Source organism: Passer domesticus, chromosome 21, assembly GCF_036417665.1.
Source record: "Passer domesticus isolate bPasDom1 chromosome 21, bPasDom1.hap1, whole genome shotgun sequence".
In the NCBI taxonomy this organism is placed as follows: Eukaryota; Metazoa; Chordata; class Aves; order Passeriformes; family Passeridae; genus Passer; species Passer domesticus.
Window position 1 is genome coordinate 4321756 of NC_087494.1, and position 22740 is coordinate 4344495.

The following is a 22740-nucleotide window of genomic DNA, read 5'->3' on the forward strand; positions in this document are numbered from 1 at the left end:
TAGTATCTCACACACAGCAGGCACCATGCAGAGAGGGAGGCTCCTCATCACAGGATATTCAGACCCAGGACAGCTCTGCCAGGAGCAGGAAGGGCTCAGCCCACTGCTGCAGCAGGGAGGAGACTGATGGTTGTATCATGTCCCCAGGCCTGTGCTCACAAAGCTCTTCAAAACAATCCCAAGGGGAACATGAAGTGCATCAGGCCATGTTCTCTGGGACATTCTCTGAGGATGTTCTCCAAAACATGGAAAGCACCTGTGAAATGGCAGCCTGAACAAACAGGGAGGTGCCACCCAGGGCTGGCATTGCCCTAAGGACACCCAGAGCTGAGCAGACTCTGGTTCTGCTAAAGCCAGAAGTCTTCAGCTGGAAAAATGCAATGAATTTAATTCTGTGAAACAACTCCAGATTTCCCAGTATGAGAGTGAAAGACAAGCCATGGATGGATTCTAACTCAGAACTCTCAGGAAAAGCAGCAAATGCTTCTCAGCTCTCTGCTGCAGCACTGCTGTGAAAAACTGGTGGGAGAAACTGGACCAGGCCTTTTTGAACTCAGAGAGGCAGGGAATTGTCACATCTCCAAAAGAGATGGCCCCAGAAGCTTTCTGCTCCAGAGCAGTCACTCACATGTGAGGTATCCCAGCCCCAAGGGGCTGCTCAAGCTCACCCTGCACACGTGTGAGGAGGACAGGCAGCTTTGAGGTGACTGAGACAGAAGAATTCTCCCCCAGGTTCCTGCAGAAAGCAGGGCTAAGAACTAACTGACACATGCAATTCTCTGCCACAAACTCTCAGGCTTTTCACCCAGACACACATTCCAGACTAGGCTCTCCTGAGGCATTCACTTTTCTCTCCTTCCTGGCTGAACCCCCCTCCACCCCGCAGAGAAAAGAGAGGAAAAATCTACAGGATCCAAGAGCCAAGAGGATGCATCCCCCAGCAGCCTGCCCCGAGGAGCAGCTCCAGGATGAGCAGCCCATGGAGGATCCTGGGGCACAGCACCCCATTCCTGCCCACTGGGGTTTTAGTAGGGATGGAAAGTGTTGACAATCCCTTACTCACCACCTTCTCAACACGGCTAGGTAGGACTACGCTGGCCAGAGGGATACTAACAGGGAGTTTATTGGGCTGCACTGTGCTCAGAGGAATACTGATAGGGAGGCTGGTGATAGTTTCTCCATTACTCACAGAGGTTCTCTCTCTCAAAACCTGTAAAAGAGAAAGAGAAAGCAAAGTTCTTACACAGGATATTGAAAAGGTTTTTAAGGTAATGATAACCTGCTTGTTTCTTTATATGTGTCATTCCCCCACTGCTTTTTTTTAAGGAATTTTTAAGGAATGACTGCACATCAGACAGGGCAGGCGTGGAGCAGCTTGGTTACCAGCACCAGGCTCCTGGGACAGCAACATCCCACAGCACAGAAATGGGTAAATTAAGGCCACTGCTGGCCCCCAGCAGCAGGAAATGGAAGCCTTAGGCAAGCTCATTTCCCTGTGTTCTGCTTAGAGCTCTCTGAAAAGCACTCAGATGTCAGATTTTGTATCTTGAGGCCCTCTGTAGCAACCAGATGCATTTCCATGGCAACCTGCTACTGCAGGGCACCTGCTGCTCTGTGAGCCCCAATATGCTCCATGGCTGCACCAATTACATGGACCATATTTTTTACTCTTTATTTTTATAACTATGAAAGAGCCTCCTTTCCCAGCTCAAGCAGACACGTGCCAGATCAAACAGCATTCCCACTGCATTACTGGTGCTCAGAAAGGAGCACATCTTTCTCTCCCTCTGACCAGCTCTGATTTACTGCATCACACCCACTGTATTTTCTATCATTTCCCATGCCAAGCTGGCCACAGAAAGCAGCATTCCTGCATTTTCCAGGCCATTCCCGCATTTTCCAGCCTGGCCAACCTGCCCTTCGTTGCCCCAGGGGCAGCACTGAGCTGCAGCAGATCCTTTACCTTCTCTCCTGCACTGGGTAAGGCCGCGGGGGAGGAGGGCCGAGTTTCCTGAGGACTCAGCTTTATGCCATTTGCAATTCCAGGGCTTGGATATGTAAGGCCATTCTCTTTGACATGCTCAGCTCTGGAAGAGAAATGTACAATTGTCAGGATGCAAAAGCCAGTGACAAGGAATTCCTGAACCACACTCAAGGCACTGTCCCACCTTATTTACCCCATTAGCTGTCACTGCTCATTTTTGTGAAACAAAACTTTTAAAATCAGATCAACCTCCACTTTGAAAAATATCTTTTGCCAATCTAAATTACCAGTGCCATTAACATCAGCCACTACCTGTTGCAGTAAGGTAGAAAATTATAAAAAAGGCCTGCTCTCCTGGAATCAGTGGCTGGCCTTGTCAGGCTGGCACTTTGCAAGTTCCCATGTGAAAGCAATCCTGGTGTGAGCAGTTGTTAGCATAACAATCTATTCCTGGGTGAAAAACAACCAGCACCTGTATAAACTGTTTTCGGATAGAAAAATGAAAACTATCCCTCACAAACAACTTTTCCTGCACGTACACACCAGGGGTTTGAATGACCAATTAATACAGAGTAACAACTTGTTACTAACTAATAACAATTAGCAAGAAAACCACTAACCAACTGGAGTCACACACAAGGTCTGTATAAAAATGTACAAAACTGTATAAAAACAAGTTATGTGGATGAAGAAGGAGCTTTTTCCACCATGAAGAAAACGGAGTCCATGTGATTTATTCTATCCACCCTCCCTCCCCACCCCTCTCACCTCTGTAGCTCATTAGCTGTGGCTTTTCCATTGACGCCGTGGTCCTGATTCAAGTGTCTGCGCAGGGCGATTTTAGCAGGGGAGAACCTGGTGTAATCAGGGAGGGCCAGGCTCGTCACCTTGTCTGCCTTCTGCCTGCTGCTGTGGCTGGGGGTGCAGGGCACGATGTCTTGGTCCAGGTGGGAGTTGGGGTACTGGGGGGTGTTCTGCTTGGACGAGGGCCGGCTGAAGGCGTGCTGCAGCTCGTAGGGGGTGGCGTGGCCGTTCATGGACAGCTCGGGGCTCATGCCATTGATGTGGGGCATGGGGAACTTGGAGCACTCCAGCTCCAGCTGGAACCTGCCCTGCTCAGCCTCGGGGTCACGGCTCAGGTGGCTTTTGCTGTGCAGCTGCACTGACAGGGGCTCCTCTGAGGGCGTGTAGGACTTGAGCTGCAGCAGCTCCTGCTGCCGCTGACTCTTCTCGAGTTCCACGATGCTGATCTTTAAATGAAGAGGAAAACAAAAATTAAAGAGTACACCTAATAATTCTATCCCATTATGGAGTTTTGCTTCCAAATTCTTCTAAGTAAAGGTGTCTCTGCTTCTGGGAACAATGCAGAACAAGGGGCCCCAAAGTTTGAGAGAAAATTCATGCTCTGAGCTTAAGACCAAAAGGCCCAGGTGAGGGGAGTGGCTCAGAGACCCTAAGAAAGAACACTTCAGATCTTAAAAGCAAAAGGAAAATATCTCCAACTTACAAAAAGAGCGTGGAGTACCTCAGTACTGCACAGTCACTCTATGCCAAGGCATCCAGCAAAAGGCTGGAATAGCTCTGGAGCCAATCTCACAGGAAAGAAAAGCTCTTCACACAAAGAAGTTCAATTTCTTGTCACTATGAGAAATGTCACCCTGGGGGAAATGATTCCCACCCCATCCCTGGACGTGTCCAAGGCCAGGCTGGTTGGGGCTTGGAGTAACCTGGAATGGTGGAAGGTGTCCCTGCACATGGCAGGGGTGGAATGAGATGAGCTTTAAAGTCTCTTCCAACCCAAACCAGTCTGGGACCCTGTGATTCCTGAATTGAGACATCAGAGCACATAGGAAAATCATTAGCTTGTGATTTTTAATTATATGCAATGATAAACCATGATTCCTCCTTCCACAGCATCACCAAGGAACCAGGTCATGGTATCTATTACCTTCACAAGTTATCCACATCCTTATTTACTAAAATCCTCTAATAGAAAGCTCAGTCTCTGGGGGAATTAATAAAGTATAAATAAAAAAGCAGCACCTGGCTCATCCTTTCCCATCATATTTAGTGTAACACCCATAACTGGCCCATTGCCCAAGAGCTACCCCAAAGTGGTGACTCTGCATTTGTTTCTTGCTCTGTACCTGCAGTTCCAAACAGTGCTTTTGCTTCTCAGAAATCTGATTCTTCAAGGCCTGCTTCTCTTTCAGCAAGTTCTCCAGTGACAGCGTTGACCAATCCAGCTTCAGTTCCTCACAGCGAGCCTTCAGCTGCAGGGACAGGGACAAAGAGGTCAGAACACAGCTCTCAACTCTGCACCTGGGGTCCCAGCTGAAAACAGGAACTTTGCACTGAATGTACAGAAACCCCTTAACCCACTGAGTCCTCCCAGCTTTGTGCTAGGGAGTGTGGCAGGAGGTGGCCTGGCTCTTTCTAAAATAATGTTATCACCCACCCTCACTGCTTCCACATCCAGATATTCCCCTCGTCTGCCTCCTGAGGAGGCTCAGCCTGGAGAAAAGGAGGCTCAGGGGGACCTTGTGGCTCTGCACAACTCCTGCCAGGAGGGGACAGCTGGGGGGGTCAGGCTCTGCTCCAGGGAACAGGGACATGAGAGGGAACAACCTCAAGTTGTGCCAGGAGAGGTTTAGATGGATAAAATTTCCTCACTGAAGGGTGGTCAGGCATTGGCACAGGTTGCCAGGGCAGTGGTGGAGTCCCCACCCCTGGCAGTGTTCAAACAAGTGGCTGTGACACTTGAGGACCTGGTGTTTTGGTGACCATGGTGGAGGTGCTGCTTCATGGTTGGACTCCAAGATCTTACAGGTCTTTTCCCACATAACCAGTTCCATGATTCTCTGAGTTTGAGTTACCAAGATGAGCACCACAGAGCCAGCCCTGCACAAACTCCCTGCCCAGCCAGATCCAGACCCAGTGACATCCAGAGCTGTCTGGGGACATAGCTGAGGCCAGAGCCAGGATTTCCTTTGGGTAGATCAAGGGTAAAAAAGGACTCCCTGCAGGTTTCTCCCCATCACCCTCTGTTTCAAAGGACCCTGAGCAGCTGGGTGATGTTTCAGCCCCATCTTGTGCCCTGTGCTCAGCCCAAGGGCAGCATCCCCTGTTCCCAGCCCAGGGGCTGCACCCACCAGCTGCAAGCTCTGGTTCCTGAGTTCACTGTTGTCCTTCTCCAGCTGTTTTGTCTGTTCTTTCAGCTGCTGGTTGTGAGCAGAGATTTCCTTCTGAGCCTGGATCAGGTCATTGTACGTCAGAGCTTTAACTCCCAGCTAGAAGGTGAAGGGTGAGATCAGTCAATGAGGTCCTGACACCCAGTTCCTGGTGACTGTCCCATTCCCAAGTGACACTGAGGACATCTACAGAACTCTGCAGCTCTCAGGACCTCCCCCAGCATTCTCCAAGGCACTTTGTGGCTGTTGGAGGAACACAAGGAGGGACACAAGGACCTCGGAGCTGCTGTTCCACCCCTTCAAGTGTAAAACTGGCATTTAGGCTTTGCCAGCCAACAGAGCTCCCTTTGGAGAGCCCCCACATCTTCCTCCTGTGCTCCTGAGCTAGGCTGGCAGCACAGAGTTTGAGCAGCAAACTCTTTTCCTCCACTAAACACCACCTGGCTGTGGTTTGTCCCCTTCCTTGGGCAGCGAGCACACAACAATTCCAACAATGAACACAAAACATTATCAGAGAGTGACACAGATTGGGCCTTTCTGAGCCTGATCTCCTGCAAAGCAGGGGCTGAAGAGCTGAGACTGCTCTGGTCTCACTTAGCTGGACCAGAAATGTCTGCAGCAGCTGGCTCAGAAACATCCCCCCAGCACAGAGGTACCTCATCGAGCTTCTGCTGGAACAGGCGTTTGATTTCCTCCTTCTGGGCCTGGCAGTGGGTGAACAACTGCTGGGCTGTCCCCAGCAGCTGAGCATTCTTCTCCTGGAACAGGGAAAAAACACACTTTTAGCACCAGCAGCAGCATGGGCCATCTCAAGGAGATTTGTGGAGCACTTTAGAGTGAACCTGGAGGCAGGAGAGCTCATCCAGCCCTGCCCCAGACTCCTGAGAGCCTGAATTTGTTGGGGTGTGATACTGGTGGAGTTAAGTCAGCTAAAAAGAGCTTTTAAGTAGATTTTTTCCTCCTGTATGGTAAAATACAATCAAGACAGTCTTAGAAACTCATTTTTATCCTCCTAGTGCAACATGAAGCAGCAGCAATAATCACACCCCACAGAGCACAAATAGAAGTGGAAAAGATTATCTGCATGAAATCTGCTCCCAAACAGGGAACTGGCTTTAAATCCCCAGCTCAGAGTTTCCCTGTCCAATACTCATGGAACAGATGCAGTAAATGAAAATACACTGGGGGGGAGGCAGGAACAAAGTCCTAAATAAGCCAAACCAGCTTTCCTACTTGTGCCACCATTATTTCAACAGGTCACCTCAGCCACTCACAGCAATTCCCTGCCCAGAGCATTCCTTAACCAGGTTAGGAATTCCTTAACCTCAGTCCATGGCCATGCACAGCAAAGGGCAGGACAGGAATGGCTGAAGAGCCTCATTTACCCAGCCCCAAATGCAGGATTAGTGCAGCAAGCACAGGGAGCTTTGGGATTATCCTCTTCTCCACCTTGTGCTGCTGAGGCCAAGCAGGGATTGCACAGACTGAGCCACTGCTCCAGGAAAAGTGGGCAACAGGGTCAAAAAGCACCTTGATCCTTTCCAACCTTAATAATTCCATGACTGATCTTCCAAGCAGGGAAGCAGCAGTGCTGGAAATTGCCCATGTGCAGGAACACACAGACCTGGCTTGGGAAAACAGTCCCTGCAATGCTAAAGGGGCTGCTCTGGGGGATGCTGGAAAATCAGTTTTGCTTTCAACACCAGGCATTTCATTCAGCCTTCCCAGGCACTGCAGGGGCTGACAGCTCCATCTAAGGGCACTCTGGGAAGCAGCAGCTGATTTCAAACTCATTATTACTGAGAGATTTTTATTGCACTTGAAAACCTTCCTGTAAGAGGGAGTTACTGAACAGACCATACCCAGCCCCTCACCCAGCCAAATTCTGCCTCTCTCAGGTTTAATTTGCCATGTAACACTCCATAAAAAATATTTTCATACTGAATTCCTCATTTTAACATTCAAGTGTGGAGCAGCTGTTGGACACCATCACCAAGAGATGACTTTTCCACACCCCTGATTCATTCTCTGTGCAGGGCACAACCTTTGCACACCATCATTTCATTTGTGCAGGAGACAAGTTCACTTCATGCTGACTCTCCTGACAAGTGCAAAACAAGCAGAAAAATCTGCTGCTTAAGGAAAAAGATGAAAGTTTTAAGTGCTGATTGACTGTGAAAGAAAATGAAAATAAGCACAGAAAAAGAGGTTTCTGTGAACACCAAACCAGAACCAACCACTTCTCAGTAAGGAATGGGGTGGCAAAAGTTAATCTCTCTCCTCTGGAGAGTTCCCCATATGGAAAACACTATGCAAAAACCCTGTGGCCTTCTTCTGACACTCTCACAAAGACTACAGAGTAAAGGAAAGCTTCCACAGGGAATGCCAAAAGCCAGACCTGGAGAGAATTCCGGACTGGTTTGGGTTGGAAGGGTCCTCAAAGCCCATCCAGTGCCACCCCTGCAATGGCAGGGACACCTCCCACTGTCCCAGGCTGCTCCCAGCCCTGCCCAGCCTGGCCTTGGGCACTGCCAGGGATCCAGGGGCAGCCACAGCTGCTCTGGGCACCCCAAGCCAGGGCCTGCCCACCCTCCCAGGGAACAATTCCTGCCCAATCTCCCGTCCAGCCCTGCCCTCTGCCACTGGCAGCCATTCCCTGCTCCTGTCCCTGCAGGCCTTGTCCCCAGTCCCTCTGCAGCTCTCCTGGAGCCCCTTCAGGCCCTGCAAGGTTTTAAGTTCAAGTTTAATTCTGAGCATTATGGGGAAAGCTCCTCCACAGAAATAGCAGAACAAACCCATCAAGGCTAATTGATACATCAATGAAATAATTCATCACTGGGACAAAGCAAGGCAAGGAGGTGTTCAGGCAGGAGATCTCCTCCCTCTGCTGGTGGCTCCATGGCAGACAAACATCCCAGAGCACAGCTCCAGGACCCTCCTTGCCTTTCCACGTTTTCCTGTCCATGATTTGGGACATTTGCACTTTGCCCATCAGTGCAATCCAACCCATTCTGATATCAACACCAAGATTGCTCTGCTAAATCCCCACAACCAGTGATGACACTTTGGGTTGTTTAATCCAAGTTCTGTGAACTGTGGTTTATAGAATCCTGGAATTGGTTTGGGCTGGGAAGGACCCATCCCTAGGAGTGTCCAAGGCCAGGCTGGACAGGGCTGGGAGCAGCCTGGGACAGTGGAAGGTGTCCCTGCCATGGCAGGGGTGGCACTGGATGGGCTGTGAGATCTCTCCCAACCCAAACCACCCCAGGATTCTGTGATTTTAAGTCAGCATTGCAGGTGTCAGAGGGAATAGGGGAGGTGCAGCTCTCTCACTGTGCAGATTTAAACACACAAAAAATGAGTTTAGCAACAAAATCCCCTGGCAGTTGTTCAGCCTAAGCAGCACTGGTGGAATTGCACACAATTCCCATCTCCAGCACTCTTCCCCACATCCAAGGAACTTCAGAGTCTGGTAATTTTGTTTAGAAATATTAAAAAATGAGACCCACCTTTTCCTGCTCCAGTAACTGTTGCAGGCTTGCTTTGTACTGAGGAGTTTTCATGTATGCCATGAACTGCATGTACTGGATCTTAAATGAGTCTGCAAAATAAATCAGATGAGGAATTTCAGCAGGGTAAATGCCATGCCCCTGTTTGCCCCCATTTCCCCCCTGGCCACCTCTCCTCACTTGTCTCTCCCTTGCTTTTGATTTGGACTCAAAGTCAGACTAAGCCATTGAGGATGGATTTAGGAACATGCTGAAAATGCCTCTCCTGGCACAAAAGGAACTCTTGGATCCATCAGGTCCAATGGAATCCATCCACCCTGCCTTAAACATTCCTCAAAATCACTCCTTTGCCATGAAATAGCCCTCAAAAATCCCTCATTTGCCACAAAACATCCCTCCAAAAAACAAAATCACTATTTTGCCACAAAATATCCCTCAAAATCACTATTTTGCCACAAAACAACCCTTCAAAAATCATTTTTTTGCCACAAAATATCCCTCAAAATCACTATTTTGTCATAAAATATCCCTCAAAAAAACTCTTTGGCCACAAAATATCCCTCAAAATCATTCTTTTACCACAAAATATCCCTCAAAAAAAATCACTCTTTTGCCACAAAATAACTCTTTTGCCTCAAAAAAAAAAAAAAAACAAAAACCCAACTCTTTTTGCCACAAAATATTCCTCAAAAAAAAAAATCATTCTTTTGCCACAAAATATCCCTTTATCTCACTATTTTTCTCTCTCTTCCACAAGGAATCAGCCATGACTGGCACAGCAGCAGGAGAGCCCAAGGTAAGGACACCTCTGTACCCTTGGTCCCCAGGCAGGACCCCTCTGCCACATTCCCAGAGCATCCTGGACTGGCTCCTGCCCAATGCCAAAAGCCAGAAACATCTGGGAGGGGACAGGCAGCAGAAGGTAAAACAAACAAACAAAAAAAAAAAAAAAACAAAAAACCCCCAAAAAAACCCAAAAAACCCCAAAAAAAACCACTCCAGGTTTTTCCTTAAATCATCTCCTGCATTTTCCAACCACACCTTTGTGACCTGAGCCTCTCAGGCAGGAACTCATTTATGGCTCTGAGGATTGGTGCTCCCAGGATTAAGAGAATGGTTGCATTTCAAATAAAGCTATTTCTGACTGTTCCTGCTCACTCCAGGCTCACTGCCTGTAGTGCCAAAGGAGAGATGAAACAACATCAGAGAGCAAATGCAGAGTAAAACACCAACTTCAGCAGGAGGGGGGGACTTGTGGGGATACCAAAGGATGTGGGGCAGTCAGGGGAAGGTGGGGAGGAGAGAATCCCCCTCCTGCCCCATGCAAAACCCCAAAGGGGGGTGGGCAGGCCTCACCTAGCAGCTTCTGTAGTGCAGGGGGGGTGGGTGTCACCAGGAGCTGGTTGGACGAATGCCGTTGCACTTTAGGAGGTAGTTGGTAAAATGGGCTATGAGGTGACTTGTAGGCATCTGCAGAGACACAAACACAACCTCAGGTCAGCACACAGTGTTTGGGGAAAGGACAGGGGCTTTACCACTGAAAACATGGCACAGAATGCTGGAAATGGAGGGACCATCCCTGGCAGTGCCCAAGGCCAGGCTGGACAGGGCTGGGAGCAGCCTGGGACAGTGGGAGGTGTCCCTGCCATGGCAGGGCTGGCACTGGATGGGCTTTGAGGTCTCTTCCAAGACAAACCATCCTGGGATTCTGGGATTTTGAGTCAGCATTGCCAGTGGGGCATAGAGGGAGATTTGTAATGAGATCCAGCAGCTTGGTCCATAAACACAGAGCTCCAAACACATCCACACACTGCTCCAAAGTGCTTGGAAGGGTCTCTGTGATCCATCCCAGGAGCAGCAGCTCAGAGAAGGCAACAGCCCCAGCTCCTGGCTGAGTAACCACAGACCCATCCCACCCCCAGCCCCATCAACACATTAATCACCATCAATCACCATTAATCCCACCCCCAAACCATCAGTACATGAATGCCATCACCATTAACACATTAATCACCATCAATTCATTAATCCCACCCCCATCCCCATTAACACATCCATCACCATCAATCCCATCACCACCTCAAGGGCAGCTCTGCTCTGGTGGCAACAGGGAAGTCATGCCACAAAATCCAACTTAACCTGGCAACAAAGGAAAAACCAGACTTATCCAGGCTCCTCCACACCCCTGCACTCACCCTGAGGAGAGGATGAAGATGTCTGGGAGACAGTCTGAGCATGCAGAAGTTCTAGTGCAGTTTGGTTCTTCTTGGTCTTGCGCTCAGTGCTCGCCGTGTTCATTTTCTTGGGGCGCCCTCGTTTCCTCCCTGCCATTTTCCTGCCCTTCTTACTCAGCTTCTTCTTCCTGGCCTTGGAGGGAGATGGCTTTTTAACAGAATTTGCTGCAGCTTTTTCTTCTTCAGCACCAGAATCCTGCGAGATTTTGAAAAAAATTGGTCATTTTTACCTCCATATGCAGCATTCCTTTTCAGCAAACATTAATAATGGTGTTTCATTTTTATTAATGAAATAAATTTCTGATATTTTATATATCTATACATACATACATATATATACACACACATATATATATAAAAAAATCAGAAATAACGGTGCTTTATTATTATTAATTAAATATATTTCCGATATTTTATATATGTGAAATATAGCTGAAATAATGGTGTTTCATTATTATTAATGAAAGCTATTTCTGATATTATATATATCATATGAGAAATAATGTTTCTGGAAATAAACTGATGCATTGTAGACATTGTGGACTTGCTTGGAATAAGAGTTGTCCCCAAGGGGTTGAGCTTATTCTCTTCTGGACTTATTCATTGTGGAAAATGGATTTATAGACAATTTTAAAGTTTGACAGAAGGCTTACAGAGTGTGTATCTGTATGTAAGCTTTGAGATAAGAAATGCTGACTCAGAAATGCCATGGAATAGGACAGACATTGTTGAGAGAAATGGAACTAGAAACAAGTTTTAAAAGGTAGCTTTACAAAAAAGACTACATACTTTAGAGAAATTAAACTATGAAAGATGCATTGTAGTAGGACCCACGAGGGGTAATTTTAGATGATTGGCTTTAAGGCATTTACAGCATGGTGTGGCTAAAGCTGATAGGTCAAGAAATGTTTATAACATATTGTAATTAGAAAATAGTTAGCTTCTGATTGTGATGGTGTGAATTATAACATCTGCATTGTCTCAGCCTTCTCATGAGACTGAAAATAGATTAATTGTTTTTAAAGCACCTCTCAGTTGACCCATCTCTAAGTCAGAAAAAAGTCTAATCCAACAATTCATTAAAGAAAAGAAAATGCTGAGGGAGGGGAACTTCAGGCAGGATCAGATGGGAGATTGGGCAGGAATTGTTCCCTGGCAGGGTGGGCAGGCCCTGGCTTGGGGTGCCCAGAGCAGCTGTGGCTGCCCCTGGATCCCTGGCAGTGCCCAAGGCCAGGCTGGACAGGGCTGGGAGCAGCCTGGGACAGTGGCAGGTGTCCCTGCCATGGCAGGGCTGGCTCTGGATGGGCTTTGAGGTCCCTTCCAGCCAAACTGTTCTGTGATTCTGTTAAATCTGTACCTGCTGTCTAACAAAAGCTGATTATTCATCCTTCCCTGACTACATTCTTCAACTGAATTTCACTCAAAGCTCAGAGCACTATCAATACTTTATATTTTTGGCCATGAACAGGCAGTGCATTTCTCACAGCATTACCCAAGAAAGGAAATGAGTCTTTGCAGAAGACTCAGCACACTCTGAACTCCATTCAGGCTGTGACTCAGGGACAGCTCTGCAAACTCCTGCTGCATGCAAGCGAGGGTGGACAACCAACTATTCATCTTGCAACACCTTTTTTTTTTTTCTTCCAGAATTAGTGGTGCAACTCCCAAGAGCAGCTTTTATTAACTCACTCCATCATATTTTTGGGCACAGCAAGAGCTCCAGAGTAAAACCTTCCCACAGAGGGAGGCTCCTGCTGGCTCAGAGCATGAGCTCAGGCACGGGAAGCACCCAGAACTGCAGGAGGCTCACCTTGTTCTCCTGGACCTTCGTTGGAGTCGTTGTGTTACTTTTGTTTTCTCTTTGTTGACGACGTCTAGCTGCCTCTTGTTCCTCCTGGGGAGAGGGGAGGGGACATTTCACCATTTGCTCATCTGTTTATCACTTTTTAATACAGATCATCTTCTTTCCCAGCTTCATTTCCCACAAGAAAAGGGAACAAACTCCCTCTTGGCTCAGACCACACTCAGGTGTGAACAAATCCCTTTCCACCTCCACAGGGGATTAAATCTCAACCTCTTCTCACTCATATTCTCCCCTCCCAGCCCCATCCTGCTGTATCAAGTTTCCTTTTAAATATTTTGGGGTTATCACTAGTATTATTATTATTATCATTATTTGTATTTGTATTAATAATAAAAGCAACAATAATACTGTTATATTAATATTATATTCATGCTATATTAAAATTGTATTAATGTTGTTAATATTATTAATACATGTTGTTATTGTTGTTATTGTTATAATTTAATATATCTAATATATAAATAATATGGAAAATATATATAGTATACTATATATTATTATTATTAAATAACAATAACACTAGTAATAATACTAAATAGTTATGATCATAATTATTATTCTTATAATGAACATTTCAATAGCTTCCCCACATCCCCAACATTTCATGGTGACTCTTTAAAATTAAAATCTTCCACGACTGGAAATGGCAAAGTCATTAATCATCATCTCATTCAACTTCAGCCAAGTTTATTGAGGTGACTAATCAAAAACCAAAGCATCAACTTTTCAGGCTGATTTTCTCCCAGGCTGACAGGAAATTTCCCTGCTCAGAAAAGGTCTCTTTTTCTCTCAGAAAAAAAAAAGAAAAACCCAAAACTTCTTTCAGACAGGAAATTTCCAGGAGCTCAAAGTCAAAGCCTTTCCTGCACCTTCCAGGTGAGGTTTAATCTGCAGAAGATTTCTGGCAATTCCAACACTACTTTGATTTAAGCACATTATCAACAAAACCAGTGGCAGGTTTAAGTGTGAAAAGCAGGGAAGGTCAGAAGTACCCTGATTTTCTTTTTTTTTTTTTTTCTCTAAGAAGTCTTTTTTGCCCCAAATTTGAGTGGAGCAATCTGAAATAATTCCCTTTCAGAGCCCCCATGAGTCTGTTCTTATACAAAGCCAGTCAGCCTGAGGATGAACATTCACCTGAAATTTTAAATTAAGTGGCTTCACTTAATTCTCTTCCTGGGAACCCATTGATTATTTCAGGTTAACACAGCCCTGCACAGTCCCAAAAACTCTCTGGCATTTTAATTCCACGTGTAACAGCCCAGGCTGCACCAAATGACAACTCACTCTGTGCCTCCCAATGGCACATCCCAAAAGGAACATTTCAGAGCATTGTTCAGCTTCATTTCAGGAGCTGAGCACTGGGACAGATTCAAACCATCATTCCCTTCTTTAATTCCAGTTCTTTAATGAAGAAATAGCTCATTACAGTCCTCCAGTGCAAGGTAAAAGCACCTTGGGGCTGCCCCATTAATTCTCTATTAGAAATCCCTTGGACATGATTGAATTAGTGCTTGATGGCATCTGAGACTTCCCTTCAATTAGCTCCATGTTCTTTGCCTAGCAAGAAAATCTGATTTCCAATCAATTCTGTCCACCTGTGATTAAATTCCTCACAGTGGCTGTTCCCTTACTTGGAGTTTTCTACAGAAAATGATTGAAACTTACCCTGAGTTTTGGATTTTTGAGACTAGAAAAATAGTTTTCAAGCTGAAAATAGAAAGAGAAGAGAGTCATCCTCAAAACCATGACAGATGAACACAGAAGAATAAAACATTAGCTTAAAACAAGTGCAGAACTGCAGAAATTCTGACTGCTTTGCTTCTGATAAGCTACATCAAGAAGCCATTTGCATTCATTCTTTCCAGGCAGCCAGCCTGTTGTGTAACAGGGCATAATCCAACCTCTGCAAGGTTTTATCATCCCCACCACTGCCTGGCCTTGTTTTAAAGCTTTGTGTCACATATCTCCCCTCAGCAGAGGCTGATTTTCAATGAAGTTATTTGCACTGAAGCTGCTGCACCCTCGTACTCCAGCATTTATCTGCACTCTGGCACATTCCTGAACAAAAGCTTTATTAGACTACAGCAGAGTAAGGAAAACAGCCTTACCATCCCACTGCAAAAACCTTGGGGTGGGATAAATAATTTCTCCACAAAATTTTTCATTTCCAAAGGGTTTGTTGGGTTTTATGAGGACCTTGGGGGCTTTTTGGTGGGGGGGTTGGTGGGGTTTTTTTGGGGAGGGGCTGTTGCATGGGTATTTATTGTTATTGGTTGGTTTGGGAGGTTTTTTGTTTAGTTTTTTTTAATTAAAAATAACTGTGAATGCATCATCATTGTTGTGGAGCTTGGGCTGCTTCTACAGCAGCTGAGAATTGTACTAAAATTGAGATTTACTGGTTGAATATGACTGACTGAAATGCTCTGTGCACCACAGAGAATCAAAGCCCCACTGAGTCTTTCCTCTGTGAGGAAAGGACAGCAGGAGAGCCCAGTTCTGAGCAGCTGCAGAAGGAATTTGATCAGTGAATCTCAGTAAACCAGCACTGCCCTTAACCCCAGGGTGTGTGGAGCCCTGGAGCAGGCAGTTTGCACGCTCAGGTGTGTAAGCCCACAAAGGGACAGGAACACGAGTCTCAGGCAGAAGGATGTGGAGCTGGAAGGTGCTGCCAGGAGCAGGGCACAGGCTCTGGCCCCTGGCAGCCCTGGTACTCACTATGGTTCTGTCAATGGTGTGCAGGTAGTAGGAGACTGGCTTCCCCGTCCAGGACACGGAGCCCTTCAGTGGTGACAGCTCCACAACCCTCATGATAGTGCCAATATCTGTGGGAGGAGAGGGGAAACTCACTGAGACCAGCCAGGCACCAACTGCAGTATTCACATGCCCTCTGAACAGAGACAGAATTCTCTCTCTCAGGTTTTTCCCTGGAGAAGCACAGAGGGAAAACAATTCTTATCTCATTTACTGCTCTTGTTGTTTTGTGAACATGTAGAAGGTGTTGGGAAGATTATTTACCTAAAAGAATTTAATTATTATATTTTAGTGATAGTGCTTTAATTCATTAACCAATTAGATCCACACACGTGTGTCAGGACTGTCAGCTGACAGTACACATTTTCAATAGCAGTTAAAATTTAGAAGTATGATATAGTATAATATATATCTTTTCATTATAGTATAATCTAATATAGTTTTAATAAAGTGAGTATTCAGCATTCCAGATGCCAATCATTTTCCTTTGTTGGGGGCACCCTGATTTTACAACAACCAACACAGAGAAATCTGGTTTGCAGATCCTCCAGTAAAACACTGCTGGGAGTTTAAAGGGAATTTCTTACTCTGTGCTACGTGCACCCCACAGGAAAGCAACATGTGGGACATGTACCTTCCAGCCAGCCACCCCAGAGTGAGTTACTTCTGGCCAGCAGAGCTGTGTCCCAGACAACTTTTCCAAGGAACAACACATGTGTGTGACAGGGTTGAGTTAAACAGCCCCAGAACGTCACCAGCCCAGCCCCTGTCAGCTGCAGCTGCCCCACATTGAGGCTGGGCACAAACATGTTTTGGGTTTGCTTTCTTGTCTATATTTGTTTTGTTCTCCAGAATTAATAGCATGGGGATGTGCCTTAAACATTCCCACAACCACTGAGTGAGTGGCAGGGCTGCAGGAGAAATTATGGCACGTTTCTAATTAAACAAAAATGACCCAGAAGAGGCCAAAAGCAAGGCTTGGGATTCAGCAACCTCAACCACTATTTTAACCACATTTTAATGCTTGTTTTCATTTGTCCCAACTCTTCCCACATTTCCACTTCTTCCCACAGATGGAATTACTAAGGACAAAAGTGGAGCTGAGGGAACTGGTGCCTCCTTTTTAAAGCTTGATCTTTCCCAGGGTTTTGTATAAATTATTTAAATGTTCATACTCCAGATCAGAGTATTAGACAGACAGGTGAGACGTGACTCAAGGCATGCTCAGGCACCAAAAAAAGCCTTGATGAATACAAGTGTTATGGAAACCTTGTGGGGCAGCACAGAGGCAGCAGAGCAGTGACATTCCTGCTCCATGTGCAGCACCCTGGCCATGCTGGGGATGGCATTTCCCTGGGAGTGTCACTTGGAACAGGCCACTGGAACAAGCCCCTGGCCCAGCACATCCCACACAAGCTCATTTGATGTTGGTATTTCCCAATACAATATGGTCTCAGAAAGGGATTGCCTAAAATAATAATAAGCCCTAAAATTTATTCACACAATTTCCCCCTGTTTGTAGCATAGTAAGGTAATTTTTTTCAGGACCTTTTATCTGAATGCCTAGAAGTTTCCTACTGGTGGAAACTGTTGGCTCTCCTTTGCTAAGCCTCTCACCCATCCAAACTCCAATTAATCATCTCAATATAATTTTAACATCAGCATTTCCATTCAGCATTAAGCAACAGCTGAGATCTGAAACTTCAGCATTCTAGAAAACACTCCCAATGAATCCAGGCTGGACTGAGAGCTGGGATGGATAAAGGTCTGGCTCAACTGGCAGAGGCAGCCAGGGCTGCTCTGAGGTGAAAGAGCAGCACAGAGAGAAGGGAATGGGAAAAATCCAGGAAAGAAAAGGCTTGAGAGGCCTAAGCCCTGTATTTTTGTGGGCAGGACTAACTGAAAACACTCCAAGTGCATTTTTTTATTTCCTCAAGGTCTGGTGGGCTCTGCAAGAGGGCCCAAGTTTCACTCAGGCTCTCTTTGCCTCATTAGCAAACTGGCAGCCTGGTCCCAGCTCTCCTGAGGCTTGAGGAGTTCCAGGAGCATCATTCCACCCTTTTTCCCTTTGATTTTCAAATCCATACCTCCAAAGAATTGGCAGTCCAGCACCCAAGGTTCAATGAGGTTCCAAACCACATGGGGCCCAAAAACAGAATTTCAAACAGGGAAGAAAAGTGCAGGTTTGGGTGTCTGATGTGTGGGACATCCACAAGAATTTCAGCTTAAAAATAACTCCCAAGGGCACAATTTACTTCATGACAGTCCAAAAATTACTATTCTTCAAAAGCAGCTTAGGCCAAAATTAGACAGCACAGCTTGAGATTTGGAACTCAGAGTGTTGCTCCCCATGTTTGCACAGGGAGGGAATGAGGGGGGTTTGATTTAAGGGAAATTTAGCACTGACACAGTAAATACATGTAAACCCCAGCTTGGACTGCTCTTCTGCTTGAGAAATTTCAATTAAAACCCTGAACTGGAAGGGACCCACAAAGAACATCAGTCCAGCTTCTGCACAGACACCCCAGTTTCAACAGTGAAAGTCAGAAAAGGTCAAAACCAACCACATGGAATGTCCCAAAACCTCCTTAAACTGCAGCTCAGGTCCTTGCAAAGGACAAGGCTGTCAAACACAGAGTCTGGCCTGTTCACAGGAGAAGGAAACCACGACCCTGTGCTGGCAATGAACCAAACCCAGGGCCTGGGTGTGTCTGGGAGATGTTTGTTTGCTCAATACACAGCACAGGAGATGTTCAAAGTTGAACATTTCACACAGCCCTGGAATGGTTTGAGTTGGGAAGGACCTCAAAGCCCATCCAGTGCCATGGCAGGGACCCCTCCCACTGTCCCAGGCTGCTCCCAGCCCTGCCCAGCCTGGCCTTGGGCACTGCCAGGGATCCAGGGGCAGCCACAGCTGCTCTGGGCACCCCAAGCCAGGGCCTGCCCACCCTCACAGGGAACAATTCCTGCCCAATCTCCCATCCAGCCCTGCCCTCTGCCACTGGCAGCCATTCCCTGGCTCCTGTCCCTGCAGGCCTTGTCCCCAGTCCCTCTGCAGCTCTCCTGGAGCCCCTTCAGGCCCTGCCAGGGGCTCTGAGCTCTGCCTGGAGCCTTCTCTTGTCCAGGGGAGCAGCCCCAGCTCTGCCAGCCTGGCTCCAGAGCAGAGAAGCAAAGCAGATTATTTCAGTCCCCAGCTCCTGCTTCCAGCCCTGGTTCCCCAAGGACTGAACACATCTGAACACATTTCTGTCCTCACTGAGATCAAGGGCACTGCTCAAATACCTTGGCTTCAGCTCACAGGGCTTGGGATCTGCAAGGGGCTCTGAGCTCTCCCCAGGGCCTTTTCTTGTCCAGGTGAGCACCCCCAGCTCTCCCAGCCTGGCTCCATCCCCTCTGAGCCTTAGGAATCCTGCCTGGTGGGACTGACCTGCCTGGATTTAGGGTGTAGGGAACTCCCCTGTGAGTCAGGGCTGCTCTTTGTGGCTGAAGGAATGAATCACACCCTTGAACTCCTGATTTCTCTGCAGCTCAGAGACACCTTGATGGAACCAACACCAAAACACAGCAGCACAAACCCCATCAAAAGTGTCTGCTTCTCTCTTTAAATAAATTCTAAATTGATTTTAAATTGTCCTCTCCTCTTTTTAAATAGATTTTAAGTACCTGTCACTTAGTGTGCACTAACAATCCAATAACATTTTCTACTTAAACGACTCTAAAAAGCAGTAACACCCCCCAGACATTTTCAGATAATGAACATCCACAACTGTAATGAACAATAAAAAGGGCAATCATACCACTCAAGTTTCGACTGTTAATTCTAAAATTTAGAGGTGCAAAAGGTTTTGAGGACACAATTCTCCCACCTGGAAAAAGGAGAAAAAAAAAAACAAAAACAAAGAGCACAGTCAGCTCCATTATTTGTTCTAGAAGTAACTACTTATTAAATATAACCCAGTACAGAGCCCTAAACAGCAGTCCTATAAAACTGCCCCTTGTATAGCATTAAAAAACAAATAAATCCGTTAATTCTCATTCTGAGAGCCCCAAGAAAGCCAAGCCATGATTCCTGCCAGGTGACACCTCAAGGATCGTTTAAAATGACAGATTTGAAACACTCAGAATAAAAAAAGCATGTTAAGTTTCAGTGGCAATCTAAAGAAATTTCAATTATCTCCATCCTACGTGGGATCTTTTATACACAAGCCCCCAAAGCCCTTTAATTTAGAGGCCACTAATCTCCATTTCATGGGTATTTGGGGTCATTCAGCAGAGCCTGAAGCACACTCTTGGGAAGAGAAATCAGGTTTCATCATTGTAAAGGGTTCTTGAAATATCTCCACCTTCCCACTGCTCTCAAGCCACCATTAAACAAGTTTGAAAACTAAAAAACAATCCAGTTAAATTAAAGAAAACAGCTTAAGTTTGGGGGTTTTATGGTTTGCAGCAGAGCCCAAAAGTCACATTATTTATTTCAGCACAAAGCTGTGCCATGGGAAGCCACAGCTGCTTTGTTCACACCACATATTTTTCTTTTCAGAAATTGTTATTTCTGTCATTTCTGCCACAACCAAGGAAAATTGTTACTTTTCCCAGTGGTTAAGAGCAAAGGAAAGACACTCAGGGCAATGGAGAGGCCATTGTGGGGTTTGGGGGTGTCCCCAGGCTGCAGTGTGGCTTCTCAGGAGCACCCAGTGACACTGGCCCAGTTTTTATGGAATTGTGCAACCATTAAGGTTGGAAAAGACCTTTAAGATCATCAAGTCCAACCATCAAAGTGCATCCCACCAAACCCTGTCCCCAAGTGTCACCTCCCCACAGGTTTGGAGCATTTCCAAAACCAGGAGTTAACACCCAGCTCTAAATGAGCCAACAACAGGAGAAGTGAATTCTGTATGGAATTACAGATTGGCCTCCCAAAGCTGTGCCTGTGCAGCCAAGAATCATGGAATAGGTTGGATTGGAAGGACTTTAAAGCTCACCCAGTGCCACCCCTGCCATGGCAGGGACACCTGCCACTATCCAAAGCTGCTCCCAGCCCTGTCCAGCCTGGCCTTGGGCAGTGCCAGGGATCCAGGAAGTTTGGCCTTGGCTGTTGGGTGTTTTGTGGGCTCCCAAATGAGGGAAGGATGGACCAGCAGCTGCTCCCACCCCAACCCTGCCCCAGAGTTTTCCCAGCAGAGGGGATGCTCCAAGGAGCCAGGGGAGTGTGGGCAGACACAAAGGGGTAGAAATCCCACTGTGGTAAGGACACTTTGCCCCAAGGCACAGAACAAACCCCAAGGCCTGGCTTTGCCAGCTGGAACTGAGCCCCCCTCCCACCCCAGCTCCCACAGGAATCAGGAAAGAAGGGAGAAAACATTTCCAGTTGGATTTACCTTCCTTCATGTTCGCAAAGCGCTCCTTCAACTGGTGATCCACCTCAGGCCCGAAGGCAAAATTATTCACAAAAATAACACTGCAAAACAATGATCCAGGTAAAGATCAGGGAGCCAGGAACAACCCACAAGGACCCCCAGTCACACCACAGCCATTGGAGCCCTCCCAGCCACTCCTGCCTTGGACAAACCTGCTTGTCCCCAACTCTACAGCTCCTGTCACCCAAAACATGGAGAGCAACACTCAGCTCTTCATCCTGCTGCTTCTTGGTAGGGACTTAAAATCTTAAAGCAAAATATCAAAATGTATTTTAGAATGATAAAACTGGGTTGGAAGGGACCTTAAAGCCTATCCAGTGCCACCCCTGCTATGTCAGGGACCCCTCCCACAGTCTCAGGCTGCTCAAAGCCGTGTCCAGCCTGGCCTTGGGCATTTCCAGGCATCTGGGGCAACCACAGCTGCTCTGGGCACTCTGTTTCTCTTCCAGCTCCAAATTCCCCAAAATGCCAGAAGACAGTGACATCTTAGCACATTTCCCCTGTCCTAACCCCAGCACTTCAGCCCCACCCACAACAGAGCAGTTACATCTTTGCTTCTGGGTTAAGAAATTCAATGAGGGAAGGGGTTGTTCCTGGAAAAAAAACCAATCATATGGAAACAAAGAAATCTGCACAGAGGTAGAATCCCAGTAATGATAAAAGGGCTTGGGAAAGCAACAGAACATGCCACAGATTAGAAACGGTCTAATTAGTTTAAAGGTCTAATCAGCCTGGCCTGATTGTCACTGGTGCCCATTTGGTGCCCAGGCTGTAACAAGAATCCTCAACACCTCTTGGCAGTGGTTGAGCTCCCTGGTGAATGAACATGCAGGGTTTGGCATGGAGCTCAGGGCAAGGTTCTTGCCCCCGAGGGTGCTGGCACTGCCCAGGCTGCCCAGGGAATGGTCCCAAGGCTGCCAGAGCTCCAGGAGCTCTCAGGGCTGCTCAGGGTGGGGCTGTTGGGGTGGCTGGGCAGGGACCCTGGGGGTCCCTCCCAGCTCAGGATACTGCAGGATTCTGTGAAGTGTAAAAGCTCTCCTGGCCTATTGTTCCCACATGAAGAGCTGATTTCTTTGCAGGAAAACTCCCTTCCCAGTGCCTCCACACATAAACATGTTCAACAAGGACACAGGGAGTTTAAGAGCAGCACTCAAAGCTATTAAAAACCACGAATGAAAAAAATGTTTATGCACCAAGGGAAAAGAAAAGTTATTCTTGCTACGCCTTGCTCTTGGAAATTTGGGAAACCCTGCCTGGCAAGTAAAGCTAGCAGGGGTTTCTTCCTCCTCCTTCCCATGTGCCAAAAAAAAAAAAAAGGCCTTGCAAAAGAGCCAAACATATTAATGGGAGCAGAAATTATCCAGGAGAGGAAGGGAAGAAGCCAGAGCCTGCAGATGTGTTTTTATAGTGTTCACTCTGGCACAGCATTCTGTGTGTGCGTGCAGGGCACAGGAAGCCCGAATCCCCTTGGGCTCAGCCCTCCTTCCAGGAGGTTTTGCCAAGCCACAGGAACAGGGATCCCCTGGAACACACAGGGAACCATGTCTGGTAGCAGCTCCATCTCTGGAAGTGTCCAAGGCCAGACTGAAGAGAGCCTGAGGTACAGGAAGCTGTCCCTGCCCATGGCAGAGGTGGCACTGGATGGAATTTAAGGTCCCTTCCAACCCAAAGCATTCCAGAATTCCCTGATCCTGCACCAGAATGAGGTGGAACAGCACTGAGACACACAGTGAGTGCCGTGCCACACAAACCAAACATCTCCCAGCACTTCTGGGTGCAGCCAGAGCTCC

General features: G+C 46.9%; 1 protein-coding gene across 7 annotated transcripts in view; it reads right to left on the reverse strand.

The window, feature by feature from the left end:
• The window catches only part of DOT1L (DOT1 like histone lysine methyltransferase), a 72771-nt gene that overhangs the window by 11780 nt on the left and 38251 nt on the right, over window positions 1-22740 (reverse strand). For 6 of the 7 annotated variants that reach the window (XM_064396699.1, XM_064396694.1, XM_064396700.1 and 3 more), the window contains exons 9-22: window positions 20912-20991; window positions 19331-19399; window positions 15498-15604; window positions 14448-14489; window positions 12729-12812; window positions 10880-11114; window positions 10041-10154; window positions 8685-8776; window positions 5832-5933; window positions 5137-5274; window positions 4132-4257; window positions 2753-3234; window positions 1964-2087; window positions 1064-1210 (exon numbers count right to left, since the gene is read on the reverse strand). In XM_064396699.1, coding sequence (XP_064252769.1) covers window positions 1064-1210; window positions 1964-2087; window positions 2753-3234; window positions 4132-4257; window positions 5137-5274; window positions 5832-5933; window positions 8685-8776; window positions 10041-10154; window positions 10880-11114; window positions 12729-12812; window positions 14448-14489; window positions 15498-15604; window positions 19331-19399; window positions 20912-20991 — 1942 coding nt within the window. The remainder of the gene's footprint in view (window positions 1-1063; window positions 1211-1963; window positions 2088-2752; window positions 3235-4131; window positions 4258-5136; window positions 5275-5831; window positions 5934-8684; window positions 8777-10040; window positions 10155-10879; window positions 11115-12728; window positions 12813-14447; window positions 14490-15497; window positions 15605-19330; window positions 19400-20911; window positions 20992-22740) is intronic. The other variant, XM_064396697.1, reaches the window with a different exon arrangement.